Here is a 22,561-nt window from a genome sequence, read left to right as displayed (position 1 = left end):
TGAGGTTGAGCAGGTTTATTCAGTAGCTACATGGTTGTCGAGCCAGCTACAGCAGAGGCTCCACCAGGCTCAGCACAGCTCAACTCCAGCTGTGAACCTTTCATTAACAATCTAAGTCACTTAGCAACAGGCAACATTCCAACTGTACATGCTGCTGACATAGAAAACAGCCTCATACTAATATTTACAAGATACCTTATTACACATCTCCCCACAAACGAAACAGAAAAAAAAATAATAATAAATAAAAACAGAAATACACATTTTATGACCTGAACCAAGCAGGTTTAACACGTGACCTGGCACTCCTCCTAAAGTTCAACTGCTGAGAAGACATGCTAACTTTAGCACTCTCTTGGTCATTACAACCAGGGACATTGAAATTCGGAAGAACTTTAGTCACCTTGGACAAATTCCACCAGTGCCCCCCTTCAACTTGTACAGGATTTCCCATCAATTTCACTACATCTCAGCCCCTTTCTTGGCATCAAACCACTCCTGTTTGGTTTGAGTCACCAACATGTTCTCTTTCACAATAGACATGAACCTCTTTACATCAGAATCAGACTTAAGCCATCTTGACTTCCACCCAGGTCTGAAAGTATTGTTAGCTTTTCTACCCCTCATAAGCTCAAAAGGTGATATTATAGTGGAATCAGGTGTGGTCCTGTAGAACCAAATCATGCTGCTCAGTGCTCGACTCACAACATGATTACTAGCTTTGGCCCACTAGACACACTCTTTTACTACGCGGTTCATCTTCTCGACAAGACAGTTGGCTTGAGGGTGATAAAGAGAAGTCTTCAAATGCTTGACTCCAGAGGTCTCCAGAAAGGACAAACTCACTACTCACAAATTGCTTCTCGTTGTCAGAAACCACAACTTTCGGAAACCCTTCTCTCATGAACACATCTTTAAGAAAGTCAATGATGATCTTGGTATTGGCATCCTTGACAAGTCTGGTTTCAGGCCATTTAGAAGCATAATCCATAAGAACCAAAATGTACCTAGAGTACCCTGACAAAGTATCATATGGCCCCATGGCATCAATCCCCACCCTCATCCAAGGACCATCCGGACACTTTATAGGTAGTAGGGGAGGAGTGAACACTTTAAGACTCTTGTCCGACGCACCCCACACACAACACTCACAGACCATCTCATCAATTTCCGTGTCCATTCCGGGCCACCAAAAGGTATCACAAATGCAACGTTTGATAAGGGTGGCTCCAGGTGTCCTTCATGAGCTCTCTTAGTTATATAATTTCTGAAAACATGTGGTGGATAGAGCTTGTCCCCTCGTAAGAGCAAGCCATCCTCTAATTTCATTTTCCACCTTGCTAAAAGGTTGTAAGAGGGGAGATAATACTTTCTCTCTGGACGAACCCTTCTTTACTAAAGCACACACATCTTGTAACACGGAATCATCATGAAAAGCAGACTTCCATTCTTCTTCAGAGCCCATCTTCTACTCTGGTATTTCTGATGTCGCAACTAGGCAATCTTCACAATCCTCACCAACAAGATCCTTAAACTTGATTTCGTCCTGTTCATTGTTCCCAGCAGGAAAACGTGAAAGAAAATCTGCTCTACCATTCTTTCCCCCGAAATGTGCCTTACATCAAACCGATATTGTAAAAGTTTAGTAACCATCCTTTATATCCTGGGTGTACAGCACCCAAAATGTTTACCAGAGGCTTATGGTCAGTTTGCAAAAGGAAACACCTTTCCCAAAAATAAGGACAAAACTTTTCAATTGCCCAACGACAAGCTGAAAGCTCCTTTTCAATCACCGAGTATTGGAGTTCAGCAGCTCTCAACACTCTAGAGCAAACCAATGGTGTACTCAGTGCCTTCTACAGTTTGTTTCAACGTAGCTCCAATACCTACCTGACTGGCATTCACCGTGACACTTTAGATGAAGCCATTAAAGTTGCCAAGAGCATAGCAATTTCAATATTCTCTTTGAAGGAGCTAGATGACAAAAATACAGAATGTGTAAATGTTGTTGGCACAGCAAAATCACATATTAAGTCAAGGAACCATGGCACCAATGGAGCTCCCAAATTTGTCAAATCTGAAGGCCAAACTATTAATACTGTGAACATCTGTTTTAGGTGTGGGAAGTGCTTGAAGATTAGGTATATGAATGGTGCCTGTCCCAATCTTTTAAAATGGCTGCCGTAACGTAAGGATGTCACGTGAAGACGTGTCAAGAACCCTCCTAGCGGGAAAAGAGAAGACGCAAACCACCTTCTATCTTGCCAACATTAGATATGCAGACACGTGTGTATCGTCGTGAAAATGCTTGAAGTTAAGGAATATAAATGGTGACTGTCCCGACTTTTTAAAATTGTAATTTGCGGACGTTACGTGAAGACTTGTGAAGAACCCTCCTTGCGGGAAAAGAGAAGACACACACCAGCTTCTTTTTTGCCAACATCACAGAGGAGTCGTGCGCTTTGTAGAAGAAGATATGCCGGAGTTCAGTCACTGCCTTCCGTTTGCACAAGAGGAAATATTGTTGCGTGAGGTAGGCTCGTGAAGAGTGTGCGCGAGGGAAACAGTTGCAGTTACGGTTTCAAAAGAAAATACTGCTGTGCAAGGTAGCAGGCTTGTGAAATAGAGCGTGCAAGGAAAACAGATGACGGGTGTGATCTTGAGTAAAATTAAAGTCATGCACCATACCGTATAGTAGTATCCAGCACTGGTCAGAGACTGGAAGTGGAAGTATTCCCTTGTAGCAAGAAATTTTGTTGAAGTATCCTCTTGCTACAGAGATGCTTTGAATGCAGAGGGTATCACCATGTAGCTAGAATCGTTGCCAAATATATGTAGTAAAGACGCTGCAGACAGGTTGAGGTTGAGCAGGTTTATTCAGTAGCTACATGGTTGTGGAGCCAGCAACAGCAGAGGCTCCACCAGGCTCAGCACAGCTCAACTCCAACTGTGAACCTTTCATTACCATGCTAAGCCACTTAGCAACAGGCAACATTCCAACTGTACATGCTGCTGACATAGAGAAGTTTCATACTAATATTTACAAGATACCTTACTACAGTTTCATATTCACAGCCATGATGCGAGTATGAAAAACATGTATCATATTTTATTTATTTGCACTGATTCTTAAATAAATTTATGAAACACTCCATTTGAATGATACCGGCAATTGAGTCATTTGATATATCTTTCAATACCGCAATCGGCTCCTACAACTCTTATTTGTCAAGTACACTTTGAATGGGCCCACTGAGGTGTATGGAGCCAGAATAGGTGAGGCTACAACTTTGCTGGGCAAGTCCTTTCTCACCTCTTCAACAAATTTCTACACACTTTATGGTCAACGGCCAACCCAGCAGAGAGAGCATGACAATGTGACAACCAAAAATGTTTCAGAACTTGAACCTTTTTTTTGTCATCTAAAGTGATCTGTCTTCTAGCCTTACTCTAATGTTGACGAGAGAGCAAATCTTTCTGTAGATCATGAAGTCCATTTGTGAGGTTACTCTCCTTGAATACATCTTAGTTGAATCCATTGGCTGATTAGTGAACAAACATTGCACTGTGATCAATGGCAGTATATCAGGTTGATCATGGACTTCTGAAGCAAAACCACAGAAAATCCACCTGAGGTTTTGTTAAAGAGTCATGTACTTTGCACTCTAATTATAAACAGTGGATTTTCATCCAAACTCAGATAGGTAAAGCTGCGCGAGACAAGGTACTACTTGCCAGCTATATACTTAATTAATTGTTAAACTGATGGTCCAATGTTACAGCATCCGCTCTATAGTAATATGATCAAATAGTGCAAGCAGCTTGTGTTGGAGCCGTGCACACTTCTAATGGACGTTTTTTCCATTGCTCTAACAGGCTGAAAGCAGGAACAAAAAGAAAGCCTTCATTTCAGGTAAGAATCTTCTGGGAACTTTTATCATATTTGCTGTTATTATGGTTTGGTCAGTTGGTGCTGAGCTCTGCCCCTTTCGGCTTGGGGTGCTCTTAGCAAGATATTTCGTGCACTTAGAGCCAAATAGTGCCAAGTGCTTTGATTAGACAGGCCGCAGTTCAGCTAGAAAGTCCAGGAGGAGGGGAAGATAGCTCGCTGTGTGTTGAGCGTAAATTTTTCATTTAATATCTTCCTGGTCACCTTCTGACTGGTATGACAGCAACTGTCTTGTAAGGGGGTGCAAGACTTCCATTGTATGACATGTCCCATGAGGTCATTGCAGCAGTCATTAAAGGTAGGCATGTTGTGTGACTCATAGTTGACTGGCTCAGTTGGCATGCCGCTGGAGAACTGAAGGCAAGCATGGCTGGACCATACGGGCAAGAATGAGCCAGGGGCGCTCCACTGTGCTGCAAGATGAGCAACCTGTGCCAACATGTTGCGTTTATTCTGTTATGACCTCATGCACCTACTTATGCTCTTGCAAGGAGCCACATTAATACTATACCCTTGTTCAAATATACTATAGATGACATTTGCCCCCTTCACTAGAGGAAGCTGTGCTTACTTTCACTGAATGACTCTGCCCTACAGAGGACAGTGATCCTGTTTTGACCTCAGACATTCCAATCAGTTTAAGTTTCTCAGCATTCCCTGACTTATAAAAATTGGAGGTCTGGTGACTGAAATTACTAAAATAAGCAATTGACATTTTGACACCCTTTCGCCTCCATTGTTTGAGACTTACTTTGCCCAGTTTTCTACTATGCCTAATGAAACCACTGCACTAATAGCTATTTACTATCCTCTTTGATTACTAACTTTGTTAGTTAAAATGCAAATATCTATAAATCCCAAAAGCTCTAGGAGACTTTAATACCTCCGACGAATCAGATGTCAACCTAGGAGGAAAGATACTGTTGATTTCATGGTGACAATCTGTCTGCTGCAAAACGTTATAGAGCTGCCTGCAAACGTGACAGTGCTCTTTGTTTAGTATTCTTGTCTGAAGACCTATTTGAGGACTTATTTCTCACCTATTTGTTAGGATGGGAATATCTCCTGCAAGGTTTTATGAGCATGGACCCGATTGCACATATCTATGGTATTTTTGAGTTTTAGTGCCAAGTATGTGCAACAGTCATGCACAGTGGTGTAACAGCCCCCATGGTGCAGGAGGCCCCAATCTCCAGGGGGGCCCCTCAGGCCTTTAGGAATTTCCCTTGCTTGGATATTGATTTCTCCAAGAACTAATTTATTATGCATGAACATCTGTTCCTTAGGGGTTCATTCATGACATTCCGATGTCCGACTTTTACGTCAATACAGGCATTCCTAAACACCTTCAAGGTATAAATATGCCTGCACTTGCCCTGGCAAACACGGTTCCGGTACAGTCCAGTTCGACTGCATACTTGCGGTTCGCCATGACAAGTTCGAAAGGAGATCGAGTTCCCGCCTGATGCACTGACCAGACGCTGTCATCCTCCTCGCAGAGAATCCAGCTCCAGTGTTTCCGACTCCTCTTGCAGGATGTTAGACATCGAGTCCCGGAAAGAGATTCCAAACTCACACATTCTAAGGTAAGGAGCTGACTAGAACTTAGAGAAACTTTTGGCAACTCTTGGCAAAACTAAAACTATAGCTAGCTATACTTTAGAAAACAGCACCTACTTCTTACCTCGTACTACACTTAGGTTAGGTACACTGGGGTAGAACTATTTAGAAGCATCAGATGAGTATTCACATTTTAGCCTGTGTTATTTATATATGTATTTTTATGAATATATGTCATAGCTACAAACCATGCTATTGCAGTATTACTTTATCTTACTGCAAACCCTGTACGTATTGTACTTCGCATCCTGTCTTACGATTGTAGCAGTTCATATCTCTTGCATGAGAAATAAGACTGTTCAATAAACCCTTTTTATTGAAACGCCCGTCTCTCTATTTCTGTGCAACTCTGTAGAAATGAAGCATGCACGATTGACTGAGTGAAACTGTTATCTATTGTTTCCACAGTTCTGAGATTGTTCCGACTCTAAGGGTAACAAAGTTGTCATGTTTATGCGGTTGTCAGAAACTAATCCCTTCTTGTAAATTCGAGAAGTTTCTAGTGACCCCTGAGTTAGCTGGCACACACAAGTAATTAAGGTTAATTTACTCGATAGAGACATACTGACCTCAGTCCTATGTCAAAACTATAGTGTATATTATTCCAATGCGCAGAGCCTATCAGGGATATAGGAACTACACTACATGGCGCCCAACGGTTTGGTAAGGCACTAATTTAATGCTAGATACTGAAGTAACTCAGTCGTGCTTTTTTCAGAGAACCCTACTCATAATACTCCATAAGACGTCTGGAGTGGGTAGGGATAATATCCACCATAGCTGAGTAGGACAAAAATCCTATGAATTAGCTGTTTGGTTTGTTCAACGTTGAAGGATACAGTGTTCCAAAATATTGTGCACCTTATATTTGCTCCCTTGAAACTTGCTCTGCAACTTTAATTAAACAATGACCGAAGACGGCATTAACAACGAGGCTGTACCCGACAATGTCCCGGTAGCTTTTGATTATACAGGTTTTAATGAAACCGATGAAAGATATTCCTTTCGAGGATATTGAAATTCCACTCACATACCAGGAGCATGATCTCTAGTTTGAAGGCGTCCTAAAACATTACAATCACATTACCAGGCTCGGTCCACTAGGTAGACAAGGAGCAACATGGGCGATTTTAGCCAGCTACACACCTCATCCTGACATTGAAGCAATGTCAGACGAAGAATTACTTAATCAGATACAACATTTAATAGAATTACACAGTTAAACCACAACTGTCTGAAAGTCCTGATAAGGTCTTTCCTAAAAACACTCCTACCTCTTCTAAAAAGAAGTGGGAAAATAACAAACAACATTCAAAAGAGAAAGATTCTGAATCCCGCGGTAGGTCTCCTCAAAAGGAGCCCTCTGAAAGGAGGTATAACCTCAGGAATAGGGATAATTTAAGAAAACCTAAGAGGTATCAAGATACTGATACACGTTCCTCTCGTACCTTTCAGATATCATCACAGACATCCAAAAGAAGAGGACGGTCAGAGAACAAAGAGGAACGCGTAAAGTCCAAAGACAATCAACATGTTCAGAAAAACAAACCAAAACCTCAATTCTCTAAAAAGAAGGTAGCAGGTCTGAAGATCAGACATGCCGAGGATTCTGAGAACACAACTCAAGAACGGAGAATGGGCTCAGACAATGTTGGACAGTGCAGCAGAAGTTACAGCAGCTCGCCAGAACCTGAAGGGGCTTCTGGAGACAGTGGACTTGAATGAGGACATTCAAGTTGAAACTGCAGATACCAGGGTTAGTTCTCCGCATAGGTTATATGAAATAACACTCCGGATGGAGGGAGACATACCAAGAAAAGTGAAAGCACACTTTTGGGAGCGACTTTCAAAGGGTTATGATATACTTCTAGCAGAACTAGACTGGCCACCAGAATTTGTCAGGGCGTGCCCACATGGCGAAGACATCATTATGCCAGCCTTCTCCAACGACATTCCAGTACATTTAAAATATACTTATGCCAGGAAATGGGATGAGGACTCACCTTACCACAAAATCCAGTTAAAAAAATCATCAAACTGCACAAAGGCAGTATCCAATTAAGCAAGAAGCTAAAAAACAGGTCAGGGAGATCTTAGATCAATTTGAATACCAAGAAGTGATTGAAACATGCACCTCATCAAGGAACAATCCTTTGTTTCCTGTCTCCAACCCAGACAATACATATTGTCTAGTTTTGGATTACAGACACTTAAACTCTTGTTGTAAAAACATTTGCAGTGCGAAATGCACACAGTACAGCATTAATGAATAACATTGTGCGTAAAAAGTACAAAACCACATTAGACATTTCAAATGGTTTCTTTTGTCAAAATATTGCACCTGAAAGTATATATTTGACCGCTTTCTCAATAATGGGGACTCTCCGTCAATTTTGTCGACTTCCTCAGGGGTTCAAAAACAGCCCGGGGTTAGTCTCAGCAAGAGTAACAGAGTTACTCCAAATTTATGATGATGAGGCATTGTCATATGTCGATGATATATATCTGACAGACGATGACCTGGACAGGCACTTGAACAGGGTGAACACCATTATATTGGGCTTCTCCTCAGAGGGTTACAAATTCAACTTTAAAAAGTCCAGAAATGCCCATCTCAACGTCCTTTTCCTAGGATATGAACTTTCAAGTGAAGGCAAAAGCCTGGCAGCCAACTTTTTAGAAAAGTGTGCGTTGCTCCAACCTCCAAAAATGCTGAAAAACTTAGTCGATTCTAGGTTTCCTGAATTTTGGAAGAACATACATTCTAAACTACGCAGAGAGGGTTAAACCTCTCTACGAATTAATCAAACCTGATTTCAAAGCCACAACTTGGCCACAAGAACACACAGAAATTCTGCGTTCACTTCAAACAGATATGTTAGCAACTAAACACTTGCAAATACGCGTAAATATATGCAACTTAGTGATCTGAATCATTCCGGGTCAATGCGGATTCACCTACTTAACTTTTAACGAAGGTGAAAAAGTACCAATTGCATACAAATCACACTTGTATACACAAACAGAAATGAAATTCCCTTCTACAGAAAAAATTCTGACAGCAGTTCAAACCGCTGTAGCAAAAGAAAGAGCCCTAGCACAGGGGAAGCGCATTATGATCGTGACTCCTGTACCAGCCTTAGAGGCAGTTACAAAAGCTAGTATTCCGAATGCAAAAGCTTCACATCCAAGATGGATACAATGGGTTAATTCTCTTGCTGCAACTGATGTTGAATATGTTTTTGATCCTTATTTAAAAACACAAGCATTCCTGCAATACAAACGCGAATGTCCTCTGCCTACTGAAATTCTCCCTCTTGATCAGTACGAATTTATACTGACGGATCTGCACAATCCGCTACGGAGAGTAAACAAGCTTACAGTACAGCATGCACGATTGTTAAAGCTTGTATGCGCGATGGCAAATTCAGACCAATGGTCACAAAAACGCAATCTCTAGGAGATTGTACAGCTCAGCGAGCTGAACTACATGCATTCAAGATGGCACTTGAAAATACGGATCGCGAATTCCCCACACTCATAGTGCGATTCTTTTTACTGTGTTCAATCATACAATGAATTTTTACAGAATTGGCTTCAAAATGGTTCCAAAGATGCAAAAGATGGCACAATCAAGCATAAAACGCTTTGGGAACAAGTAGTTCAGTTGCGAAACGGACTACAAAACACTCACGTGATACACACGCTGAGTTATCAACGTGATGGCGTTCACGTTGAAGGGAATTCATTGGCTGATGAAGCCGCGAAAGGGGCTGTGCAAACGGCTTCCGTAGCTGCAATCACTCGTTCCAAAACGAAAATAGACAGTGAAATAATGCTGGCTGTCAATGCTTCAACCAAAGGCAGCGGTGCAGCGCTACCTAAAAAATTTCCACTCAAATACTCATATATAATTGATGCGAACAATGTTCCGTTTGCTCGAATCCCTGGAGTGGGGGATAGGGTAATACCAAACATGGAAGAAAGAGCAGCTTTGATTTACGAAGCACATCTGGGAGAGGGTCTGAGACATCAGGTGATCTCTAAAACAATTTTAAAACTAAAAGAGATGTACTGGTGACCAGGAATGAATACACTGATTCATATCTTCATCAATAACTGCATAGACTGCAATAGAGATCGCAGTACAGAATGCCACCAGACACCTGGCTACAACATGGCCAGCCCAGTTCAGATACCATTATTAGACTGCATTAGACTATCTACGTGCAGGCGTCCTCTTGGACAAATGCAATCCAACAAAAACTAAATAAAGGTTCCTATGGATGTGGCCTCAGCGCTCTGCTGACGCTCGAACTGTTATAAAAGATTTGCGAGTCTTTATCGGCACATACGCAATTGGCACACTACATTCTGACCAGGGTCCTGCATTTAGCTCTCGAGCTTACAAAGAACCCAAGGCCAGTTTGGGCGTAGCATTGCGGTATTCTTCTCCATTCGATCACAAAGGAAATTCTGTTGTGGGAAGAAAAACCGGGACATAAAGCAGTCTATAACAGCTAGGGTATTCGGTTCGGGTGGGTCAAACACCTTTATGGGGTCCAGCACGCACTTAACAACTTGCCAAGAAGTTCTCTAGGGGGTGTCACTCCATATGAAATTCTATTTGGAACTAGAATATTGGTACCGGACCTTGATATGCAAGGCACAGTGATGGAAAATAAGAAATTTGATATCAAAGATCGTTTGGCTGTTTTACAGGACTTAAAGGAACTAAGAACGAAACAAAGCAACGTGCTCCTGAAGCCAACCATCAGTGGGGAAAAATCGGCTGTCCCAGCAAGGCCTGTCTGGATCCCAAAGCTTGGTGATCTAGTCAGAGAAAAGATCGCGGATAAGAAGGAATTTGGGCCTTCTTACAGACAACCACTACCTGTCCTAGCAATCTACGGATCAAGAACAGTACTTTTGCCGACCCTTGCTGGTAAAAAGGAGAAAAGATTTGTGTCCATCGACCTGATCAAACCACACTATGTGGCCGATACTAAGCAGTAGGCCAAGTGGACTCTGACAATGTAGCAGACGCACTCCGCTGGCTACAATCCAAGAGGTTCAAACTGAGAGACTCATCGCCTTTGAAGATTCTGCAGTGAGAAATAAAGGACTAAGCAACAAAGCTATGGAACTCGTCCCTCATGATACCCAAATAACAGTTCGTCCTGATACACCTGTCTACAATGAAGTAACAAGTGATCAACTGGTTCCAGCGAATTCAACAAATCCTGATGCAATTCCAACCACTGACAGAACTGCCTCTGGCTATTTCATGAACTTTGATACGTTTTCTGAGGATCCCAGCGAACCTGAAACAACGCCAGCACAAAGAACTTTCAAAGAACAAGCAACAGACTTTTTTCATCTCCTGAAAAAGACTTATCTGGTTTCACCATGGATTGAACTATGGATTGTTTTGGGAATATTCTTCTTTCTACTATGGTTAGCTCTGGTAATAACTCTAGGTATGCTGATAAGTGGAAGATATATTCAAATGGACACAGCAAGTAAAAGAGTGAACTTACTTCTCCCGCCACACAAATCATCCCATCGTGAAGCAAGAGACTTGTCAGCATTGAACATCACAGCCGTTCCTATACCAGATGGTATAGTTTGGGACAGAACTGAATATGACATATTTGGCCCGTCTGAGCTTTGGAAGATTCCACACTTATTTAAGATTTCATTGAGTGACTTTATTACTTCTAGTACCTTTTCTGATGATTGGGACTTTGAGACTGTTAATAACATGATGTCTGATCTAGAGATGTCTGCAGTATTCACAAATCATGAATATTTAGAGGGTTCATCAGACTATGAACAAATGTATTGTTATAAACACTATGGTCATCATTTCTTGCATAAAACTGCATCACCTAGAAATGTATTTATGTATAACCAATGGGAACATTGTCCTACACCTCCAAAGGTTAGTTCAAAAATGTTTGCAATGAAATTTCCATATTTTTCAGGCTACAATTTTTTCAATGCGATGCAAAGTTTTTACCGTCACTAAAACACATCACTTGACGCACCTTCACTTTTGTTTGTGTGAGCACTGTATATAATGTATACTCTTGAAATGCAAAAATGACAGAAACGGAAGCTACTCCATTTTATGATGTTAAATAAAATGTGATGCCTTCCTTTACTCTTCTGTGTCCTTGCATACATCTCTGAATTGGATCCAACGGGGTTCAATATACCAATGAATATAATTGAATTATTCTTAAATTAATTAATTGTAGCCTTGCTACCTGAGGATCTTTGACCTCATCAGACCACTGTTTTTTTGAACTACAATTTGTCTAATACAGAAACGTTTTACTTTAAAAATGTGAACAAAACAGGAACGTAAAATATGTTAATCAATACTAAACAGATTTATTCTGCAGCCTTTATTGCCCAACTGTCTAGACAGGGTTTCGACTTTTGGAAAGACAACATTGAGACAAAATCTGTCTGGGGTACAAAAGATTGGCAAGTACAGGGGGTAGAAGCTTTGTTTAGAGCCAGTATCATCCCTGAGCAAATTATGTTTTTGAATGACACTGTCCAGCAAACGTCTTGCCTTGGGTTAGCCAAGATCAAAGACATGAACACACCGACCATACCTATACCTGCAAGTAATAGCACTACACGGGGGGAGGTCGACGTACATAATATTTTGCATCACAACAGATCAGATACAGAATGGAAAAAATGGTTGCTCTGGCCCACAGACACGAATAACTGTCAAGATCGATTCCTGAACAAAACACAGGGTTTCACTATCAATAGACCAGACCCACGCAATGTTCAAAGACAGCATCCAGGAGTAGTAACAACATACAGTGTAGGGAAACTTTGCCTTGATTGGCTACAGAAAGCTACACTGAAGGATGTAAAACAACACTTAACTTTACTTCAAGAAGGCGCAGACCTTAGGGTATTCTTGCTAGGACCAAGAAAACCGCGTCATAAACGTTTCATATATGCTGGTATCTACGCTGCTTATAATGAAGCATGGAAGGTTACCCAAGCAGAGACGGCAGAACGAATACGAGAAATTGATCGTATTAACTTAGAGAAAACTCTCTCTGTAGTAGACAATGGGTTAACAACTCTGTCGTCCAGAATATATTCGTTGCACAGCATTGTGTCTTCTGTCATAGACATCATGGAACAAGACTTGGTCATGTTGCAACATGGTCAGTCTCAGCTACGTTCTATCATGCTATTGGGCTGGACGCTACAAAACTTGCGTGCAAGCTATGTGCCTTGGTGTTTAATCAACACTAAGTCACTGTTTTCAGAATTCAATCTCACTGATAAACAGATCAAACTGGCACAAAGGGGAGCAGACCACACTTTGCTGAGCATTGAAAAACTGGACAAATTACCATTCACAGTGGCAGAAAAACCAGCTACTGAATGGCTCATACATGGTAAAATTACTCTGCCTGTTACAAATATCCATTTTCAGTATTGCCTAAAACATATACCAGTAAGCAAATATGAAAGGTTGGGTAAAGAATACATCAAGACATCTTGGGATTTAACTTACACACATAGATGTTGTAGTGTTGGGCGTGAAGTGTTTCTTAGCGGTACAAACTGTGAAAACGCACTGAGCGGTTCTCTACTTTGTCAGGTATTAACTTACACGGGCCTGTGATGGTTCCACTACAAACTTATCCTGTCACCTGCAAGGTTCACCGGCTGCCGTGATTAATCCAATTTTTGGCCAGCTTTCTAATGGGAGTTACATTATGTTGAATGATCACAGCTGCTGTGGCATGTTGCCAGGAATTCCATATCTAGTTACGGTTACATCCAGGGTCACATGCTGTATGCAAGTCTTGTTTCCACAAATAGACACAGTCAGGGAGTCGCCTTTAAGGCCTTCACTGAACATCTCTTCTATACGAATTGATACTCTAAGCAGAATGAAAGCCATTCTTTTACAACAAACTGTGCCACTGACCTCGGCCAAAGAAACGTATGATCTACAAGTCGCAAGGACTTCTGCCGAGATACATACCCTTTTGTATACAAACTGCCCTGTACATTTCTCAGAAATGTTAGGTCACATCTTAAACATGTCTGATACGAGCGGTATTATACATGTAATTAAGAAGATATGTGCAGGAGTGTTAGCACCTTGTCAAGCAGTCCTCGGCATATTTCCAAACTTCGTGCACTCTATTTTTGCTCCTACTGCTATGATATGGCAAGCCAAATCACCAGCGACACCCAATTCACCATGGGGAGAGCTCTATTGGAGATGAAGTGTTGTGAGCGCATTGTCCAAATTTTGGGTTTACCTCGTCTACGAGAATTAAACACCACATGGTTTCTGTCATTCAGACCAATCTGGCAAAATTGCATCTTACCTGTTTACGCTGCCTGCTCTGCGGTGAAGAATGCGTGCTAGACATCTGCCTAACGCTCCCATCAGTCATGCCTACGGATATCGATATCCTGCTAGACCCTGTAACGGCCCATGCTCTGTGTTGTCCCCAGCGGCTACCAATCCTGATGACGGCATTCATTGATATCTCACAGACGCAATTTGCTACTGCTGAGGTACGAGAAGAAACATCAGGCACGCAGGTAACATTTGATTCGAACATTGCTGATGCAACCAATGCTGAAGGCGATAGTTCACATCTATGTGCAGTTAATCTTCTAAATGAGGTATTCCAACTTTCACCTACAATGGTAGACGACTTTTTGTCTACAGGATTAGAAGATTTCATGTTTTCTCCAGGCTCACACACTGACTTTTGATTAAGACACACAGTGTTCCAATGAGACTCTGAATTTGGCCTTCACTATTTTCAGACAAAGGACTAACTTTGGAACTTGTTTCCTACGATTCATTTTTTTTTTTTCAAATTTTTTTTTAGGCACAGTAATCTGCTCATAGTAGAACTATTCATAGAGAACAAAATTCTTTGAAAATCTTCCAGGGACATTATGCCACCCTGTCACATCAACAATTGTTTTGTGTTAACCTGATATGAAATGGTTTCGGCCCCTTTTCTTCTGTATTATCGAGCCATTTCATCATGTGTATACATTTCTGATTCATTCTTTTTAGCATTTCCAATGCACACATATGCTTAGAATGAAATATTGCTTTTAATATGTACAGCACCTTATGCATAGCAATGGTTTTGTAATGCATTTTTAGAACATATGTTTTTAGATATGCTTTAGCTAATCATGCAATACTCTCTTTTAGATATGTTTAGTATGTTTGGGATTTAGTAATGTCGTTCATACGAAACTGAAGTGGGTGTTGTGTGTAGATTTAGATTCCGTATATAGGTTTCCCGATGTATGCCCTTATATAGGTACAATTCATATTGCCCTTATTTAAGCATAGAAAATCCAGCCCTTAATTAGTCATTGTCCATGCTGACCAAATACAGGCATGGTCTCCTACATCCGTCAATCCACGTCACAACAAGTTCTTGGAAAACCAGATTTGTAAGCCTTTAGGAATTTCCCTTGCTTGGATATTGATTTCTCCAAGAACTCATTTATTATACATGAACATCTGTTCCTTAGGGGTTCATTCATGACGTTCTGATGCCCGACTTTTACGTCAATACAGGTATTCCTAAACACCTTCAAGGTATAAATATACCTGCACTTGCCCTGGTAAACCATGGTTCTGGTACGGTCCAGTTCGACTGCCTACTTGCGGTTCGCCACGACAAGTTCGGAAGGAGATGGAGTTCCCGTCTGATGTACTGACCAGACGCTGTCATCCTCCTCGCAGAGAATCCAGCTCCAGTGTTTCCGACTCTCCTTGCAGGATGTTAGACATCGAGTCCGGGAAAGAGATTCCAACCTCACACATTCTAAGGTATGGAGCTGACTAGAACTTAGAGAAACTTTTGGCAACTCTTGGCAAAACTAAAACTATAGCTAGCTATACTTTAGAAAACAGCACCTACTTCTTACCTCGTACTACACTTAGGTTAGGTACACTGGGGTAGAACTATTTAGAAGCATCAGATGAGTATTCACATTTTAGCCTGTTATTTATATATGTATTTTTATGAATATATGTCATAGCTACAAACCATACTATGCAGTATTACTTTATCTTACTGCTAACCCTGTATGTATTGTACTTCGCATCCTGTCTTACGATTGTAGCAGTTCATATCTCTTGCATGAGAAATAAGACTGTTCAATAAACCCTTTTTATTGAAACGCATGTCTCTCTATTTCTGTGCAACTCTGTAGAAATGAAGCATGCACGATTGACTGAGTGAAACTGTTATCTATTGTTTCCACGGTTCTGAGATTGTTCCGACTCTAAGGGAAACAAAGTTGTCATTTTATGCGGTTGTCAGAAACTAATCCCTTCTTGTATATTCAAGAAGTTTCTAGTGACCTCTGAGTTAGCTGGCACACACAAGTAATTAAGCTTAATGTACTCGATAGAGACATACTGACCTCAGTCCTATGTCAAAACTATAGTGTATATTATTCCAATGCGCAGAGCCTATCAGGGATATAGGAACTAAACTACATCACTTTGGGGTCCCAGGTTTAACAGGTTCAGGTCCAGTCCTTCTCACCCATACAAGAGGGCAGCAGGCAGCTGGTTAGCATAGCAGAGCAGTACTTCCTTCAGAGCAGCAGTCCAGCAGAGTGGTGGTCCTTTTATCAGCACAGCAGTCATTCTTCCTTGCAGAGTGTCCACAGGTATTATCAAGAAAGGGGTAGTTTTGCCAAGTGGCTGGGGTACGTGTCGCTAGGAGATCTATACTTCATGCCCTCACACACCTGTTGGGTGTCATGCTTCATCATTGGGCGCTCCTCGTCTGGCTGGTGCTGCAATGCCCGATAGGCCTGGGGGCCGCTTTTTCTGAGATCTTTTGATCTGAAGATGCCGTAATGATGAATGCAAGTGGGCGGGTTTGTAGTGAGTCTAATGGGTGAAAGGTCACTTTAAAATAGGCCCTGGAACCCAAAAATAATCAATTTAATCAGAGATGGGCCCCAGGAATAGGTAAAAACAGTAGTGCTATCTTGTGGTCCTTAGGTAACAGGATAGCTACTAGTCAAAAGAGGTCGTTAGTGTCATGAGGTCACCATGTTTTGTGGCATCTAGGCCCAATCATCGGGCGGCACTTCGACAGGACCATAAAATCAATGTGTCCCCTGTCGGAGCTAGGTGTACCATCTCTAGTTGAGGGGGACCTAGTGGTGTGTGCCGGTATTCCCTGTTGGGGTGCCGTTCAGCGATTCCACCTCAATTAGAGGTGTATGGTGCTTCATAGGTGGATTGGAGGGTCCCAACCACAATAAGGAACACTTGTTATCTGGACCGGAAACTGCCGTCAGACCTACCGCTCTCCATCCGACCTGGATTGCAGGAGTAGGACCTCATTAAATATATGCTATTACGCCATCCATTGATTTAAGAGTGTCCATAGGTCCAGAAGCGTATTGAAGAGGTTGTGTCTAAGGTCCAATAATTATACCTGGTGCCCTTCCTCTGGAAGGGGGAGAAGCTTCTGGAAATTGTCTTTGAAGTGCACATGCTTCCTGCCATCCCTGCCTTCAGAATACCTACATGGGGTATGCAGCCCTTTCTGTGGAGGCAGGGCATAGCCTAGCCAAGTGTAAGTAGGGATGTGCCTAGCTCCACCTTCTACCAAACATTAACTAGTTACCGGCTTCCATTTGGAAGTTATCACTTTTTTAAATGTATTAAGGTAACTCTAATGTTAGCCTATTGGAGGGGGAAGCCTTGCAGTAATGAAAAATGAGTTGAAATGTTTTTCACTACCAGTACATGTTAAAAATGAAAAGTGCATGTCTTACTTCTTAAATGCACTCCACCCTGCCATCTTGGCTTTCTAGGGCTTACCCTAGGGGTGACTTATATGTACTAAATAGGAAGGGTTGGGCCTAGCAAAAGCTTTATTTTGGCAGGTAGAAATGCCAGATGAAAACTTCACACACCGGCTACAGTGGTAGACCTGAGACATGTTTAGAGGGCTAGTTAAGTGGGTGGCACAATCAGTGCTGCAGGCCTACTAGTAGCATTTAATTTACAGGCCCTGTGTACATGTAGTACTACTTTACTAAGGACTTAAACGAAAATTAAATATGCTAATTTGGGATAAGCCAATGTTACCATGTTTTAAGGAGTGTGCACATGCACTTTAGCACTGGTTAGCAGTGGTAAATTGTGCAGTGTCTAAGGCCAGCACAAATAAGTGAGGGGAAGGCATAGGTTTGGGGGAAGACCACCCTAAGGCTGACAGATCTAACAGATAGTGGGTAAAAAAGCTTTCTGGTCTTGCTTTGCAAAATTTCCTAAAGTGGCATGGGTGACATATTCAGTGTATGTTCTGTGTGCAAGGAATATCTGATGACTGGTATTGGGAATTATTATGGTATGTGTGCAAGGAGTGTCCGGGGACTGGTATTATGAATCTGCATGGCATGTGAAAAGTGGGATACATTTTGGATTTCCCGTGGTAAAGCACAGCACAAAATGGAGGCTGGGTAACAACCTCCCACAAGAGCAAGGGGTATTGCTAACATTCCTGAAGCTTTTGTGAAACACCAGATTCTAAGCTGTGGGACGATGGAGGCAGGGCTTCCTATAGAAATGCAGCAGTGGCCTTTGAGAAGTGGCCTACCTGACTGGTGCTTCCTTAGCTCTCCCATTAAGATAGATGGAGTGTGGAGACAGCTATCTTCTATGTAAATTCAGAATGAACCATTTTCAGGGTCTGCCTTTTGTCTTGCTCATCAGGTGCTCATCCAAAAGGATGTCTGTTGTGAGGACTTCACATCTTATTGTGCTCTTGTTTTGAGTGCTGTTCCTAGAGATTTTTCTCTCACTCCCTGCTGTGGGACCATCACCTGAAGACAAAGACCATGTTTGCTCTAGAGAGGAGGATTAAACAAACTGAGTGAACCGTCTCAAAGTGGTTCCAGAACAGTGGGAGTGAAATCAACATTCCCTGTCTGTAAAAGGACTATAAGAGAAAGCTTGAAACTGCCTTAATAGTTGTAGAACTTCTCACTAACCGAAGAGGTGACACTCCGCAGAGTGTCAAGGAACCTCTTGTGATCCAGAGATGGTATCACTGACAGCCATTCTCCGAGAGTTGAAGGGACATCCCGTGAATGTCTGCTACTACTTGAAGGAGTGCCTTTGGTCTGTTTTGGAAAGCAGTTTATCTTTCCTGGTAAAAGAGGGAATCAGAGGTCATCCCTGCAGGAGGATGTCTGTCCACAGGAAGCCCAGGTACAGTGACCTGCTGGGAACTGCCCAAAAGGACAGACTGGCTGGTGGGATGTGACAGGAGCTGACTAGCATGCTGGGGTGCTGGACTGCAACCCCCATGTGAATCTGCTGTCCTGCACTTAAAAAGAGAAACAGAACTGTCTCCAGAGGCATTCCAAATGCTATACCCTTACTGTCTGCGATGTGTGTTGGCTCCAGATCTGACCTTTGACCCCTCCCCCCCCCCCCAAGGCCCCTGGATGTCCCTGCCATCTGCTGGTATACTGGCAGCACTAGTATTGTACGTATTCAGCACATCCAGCGAGGACCTCAGGCCAGGGTCCTGCTGTATGGAAGATAGTAAACGCTAACTGAACAATGGCATCGGGAAACAGTTTAGAACAGACTGAGGGCTAAATGTCTAACTAGTAAGATACTGTGCACTGTTAAGAGACTGCCCTGCAGGTTTTAGACCAAGTAATCAGCTTGCACTTCCTACTGTGAGCCTGCACCTGTAATTAGCCTTCATAGATTGCTGTTGCCTTTTCTGCAGCACCTCAGAACACTGTTTTCTTGCTTTCTCTATTTGTTTTGCACGATTCAGAAGGTGAAATAAAGTTTGTTTTTCTTGGTCATAAAGCTTTAGCATAAGCTAGTAATGCATTCTGTCCACCATATCCCTAGGTCAGTTAAGGGAACTGTGTTTGAATAAGAAGTAGGGAACTCCAAATGCAAATGTTGGGAAACTATTGTAGATATTATCAAGCGCTAGATAGAAGAACTGGATAATGCCGAAAAAGCTGTAATGGAGTTTGTGTAGGATACTATGGAAATGATGTAGGAAGATAAAACTGTTGTCAGGCTATCACAACCTACACTACAGGTTATCCATAGAAATATGCCTACTGTACCTTAAGGTTGCTTTCTGGATTTTCACCAAAACAACCCACTCGCCCGATCCCGAGGGAGACCCTGTCACCAGTTCCAGGAATCTTCGTCCTGGGTTGGTTAAGCCTAGTTGAGACCCTGATGCTGCAGTTGACCTTTTAGAAAGGTAAGACTGAGGAAAATACGACAGTTAGAGAGGGACAAGTTGAGATAAATTCCCCAGAACAAGAGGAATGGAGAAGGAAGTAATGGGCAGAATGTGCATGAGAAGAGAGAAAAAGCCAAAAAGTGAAGCAACAGCAGAGAAGGGAAAGATAGGATAAGGAACAACAAAGCCAAAAGAAGAGAAAGAAAGAGAATTGGGGAGAGAGCCTCTGGATTACAGTACAGAAGGCAAGCTTTGGGAAAGGTTATTGTCCCTCCAACTCTGAGAAACTCTCAGCCAAGGTGAAAAACTAGCTGCTACCCATGTATGTACTTGGTTGTGATGTTTGGGAATGGTTTTAGAGTTACAAGATTGCTTGTAAACCTCAGTGTTTGAATGAGAAGTTTGAGCGGCGACTATACTGAGTCTGATGCCCTCTGAAGAGACTGATGTCACTGGGAGATGCTTGAGGCCGATGACATGGAATTACAGCCACTTTAATGAGTTGCTTGCTTGCTCATAGTAGGAATGACAGTCATTGGGAGAATTCTCATTGCTTATTAAATTGAATATTACTGAAGGAATGAAGCTCTTAACAGATGGTTTGGGCTGAAGCAATCTCAGGATGTTTAGGTATTCTGTGAGAACAAGGGAGTGCATGGTAGTTAACATTAGATGTATGAGATGTTGCTTGATTGGGATGAGTGGGTGAGAGGAATATTGTTGAAGGATTTTCATACTCCTAATCATTTAATGGTACCAGATTGACTCAGCGAGGAGTGTTCTCCCCTACTTAGGCAATGCTTTTCTGATTTGACATAAAAGGATCCAGTGAAAGTTGTTGTGTTGGCTGACAAGTGGTTACTTGAGCCACATAGTTGCATGTCAAACGAGGAGAGAACTCCTAATGGACTGGTTCCAAAAAAGAAGCGAAAAGCCCGAGTGTTTTCCAGGGGTGCAGGCTAGTCCAAAAATTAGAAAGATAAGGTATTAGATTGTAATTGCATTTAGATAGCACATTTAGATAGCACTTAAAACCCCCGATGAGTTGTTGAACCTTTTTGCTGCAAGTAGCGCGTTGCTCCAGAAACCAAGGTTAGTGGTAATAGGGTAAATGTTTAGTAAGATAGGAAAGGAGTTTTCCTACACACCCAAGGTTGTAACTTGCAGTAAGTGACACCAGGAAGGAATTAAAAGAAAGATTATGATGATGTTAAGGATGCCGGGACTACCTACACCTCTTATAGGCAGCATATCTGTGCGGACTGGGACTCGAGGGACCCCTTATTGCTCAAATTAAAAGAAATGGACATCTGGTAAAGGGCCCCACATACTTTCAAGCATTTAACCTCTCCATCCATTTGGCTTGTCCCAGTTTTTAAATTCATGAGGTGGCATTCTCTCTGAGTGATTTAGAGTTTGGTGGCTGTTCACCATGTTTGACAAACTGGCGGTACACCTACTCTGTTTAGAGTTGGGTGAGCCAGCATGTTTCTGCCAGTGGTGCCCCTGCTGGTTTTATCAACGGAAACCAATAGCCTGGTATAGTTCGGCCCATCGATCTTAGTACTTCAGACCATCTGCCCAATTTAGAGCGGAAGGTCTGACATAAGTTTTCCCTGTTCAGGACCATCAGAAAAAGCCTGGCTGTTTAAAACAAAAAAATAATCCTGCCACCATGGAAGTGAACCCCCACTGTGTCATGACAATTAGGTTTTATTTTTGAAAAAATTGAAGCAGTTTGCTGAGCAGCCTCATAAACTTACAATGCCTTCAGAGGATCTTCATTTTGGACATAACCTGTGACCTCTTACTGCCCTCAGCAACAGCTGGAGGTGCTTCCCTTGCAGCAAGAAACCACCTATGGCTGAATTTATGGAAGATAGATAGAAGCCATAGCTATTCATTTGCCATTTCTAGGACATAAATTATGTGGCCCTGAACTCAAACAATGGTGTCGGAAATAACCAGATGAACAAAAGATTCAGAATCTATTCCAATCTCATCCTCTCTTATCAAGATCTTTTGCCTATTGAAAAATGTCAAGGGAAGTTCAAGAGACTGGATATCCCTTGTGGGGCCAAGTCTGGATCTGCACTTGCTGAGAAATCTGAATCTCAGATTCAACAGCAGTTACATTAACAATAAACCTCAAAACACTTTCGATGTAACAGCAGAACCAGAGGAGGGTTGAATTCAATCATACGAAATGTGGCTTCCTCTAGAACAAGATGAATGGGTTAGATAAAGTGGTCCAACATAGATATTCTGTAGAGTTGCTTTCTCTTCCAGAGGTCCAGTTGATAGTTGCATTTTGGTGTATCTTTATATGTAATTGATTATTCTTTACCTCGGTGGGCTATTTTTAGAGTCTCCCAACGTTTGCAAAAACCTCATTTTAACCAATTCTGTCCTTGTACGTCCCAGAGTTCGTATTGTGTACTACTCTTGAGCTCTGTTGTATCCACATGAACATATGCAATTATTTTAGGGAGACAGTGCTCTGCTTACTTGCTGGTAATCTTCATTACTTCTCATCCAAGGCTTGCTTGCCTAGTCTTCTTCATTTCATCTTCTCTTACTTCTTCATGACACTAAAAACGCCAGGATGCTATATCTTCTAGGCTTTTTTATTGGTGTCTACAGGTGGGAGGATGGAGCCTAAAAACATGGTTTGTGGGAAGAATGG

The 22,561-nt window shown here is 42.0% G+C and overlaps 1 protein-coding gene and 1 pseudogene across 1 annotated transcript in view; one reads left to right on the top strand and one right to left on the bottom strand.

Moving 5' to 3' along the window:
- The window catches only part of LOC146871535 (protein FAM107B-like), a 37,765-nt pseudogene extending 36,723 nt beyond the window's left edge, over positions 1–1,042 (bottom strand).
- A 1,846-nt stretch (positions 1,043–2,888) lies between these two features.
- The window catches only part of LOC146871534 (uncharacterized), a 46,620-nt gene continuing 26,947 nt past the window's right edge, over positions 2,889–22,561 (top strand). Inside the window, exons 1-2 of the mRNA XM_085647131.1 lie at positions 2,889–3,086; positions 3,877–3,913. Of these exons, the coding sequence (XP_085503257.1) occupies positions 2,889–3,086; positions 3,877–3,913 (235 nt within the window). The remainder of the gene's footprint in view (positions 3,087–3,876; positions 3,914–22,561) is intronic.

This window comes from Triturus cristatus, chromosome 1_1 (assembly GCF_964204655.1).
Source record: "Triturus cristatus chromosome 1_1, aTriCri1.1, whole genome shotgun sequence".
Lineage (NCBI taxonomy): Eukaryota > Metazoa > Chordata > Amphibia > Caudata > Salamandridae > Triturus > Triturus cristatus.
This window is presented reverse-complemented; position numbering and strand designations above follow the sequence as displayed.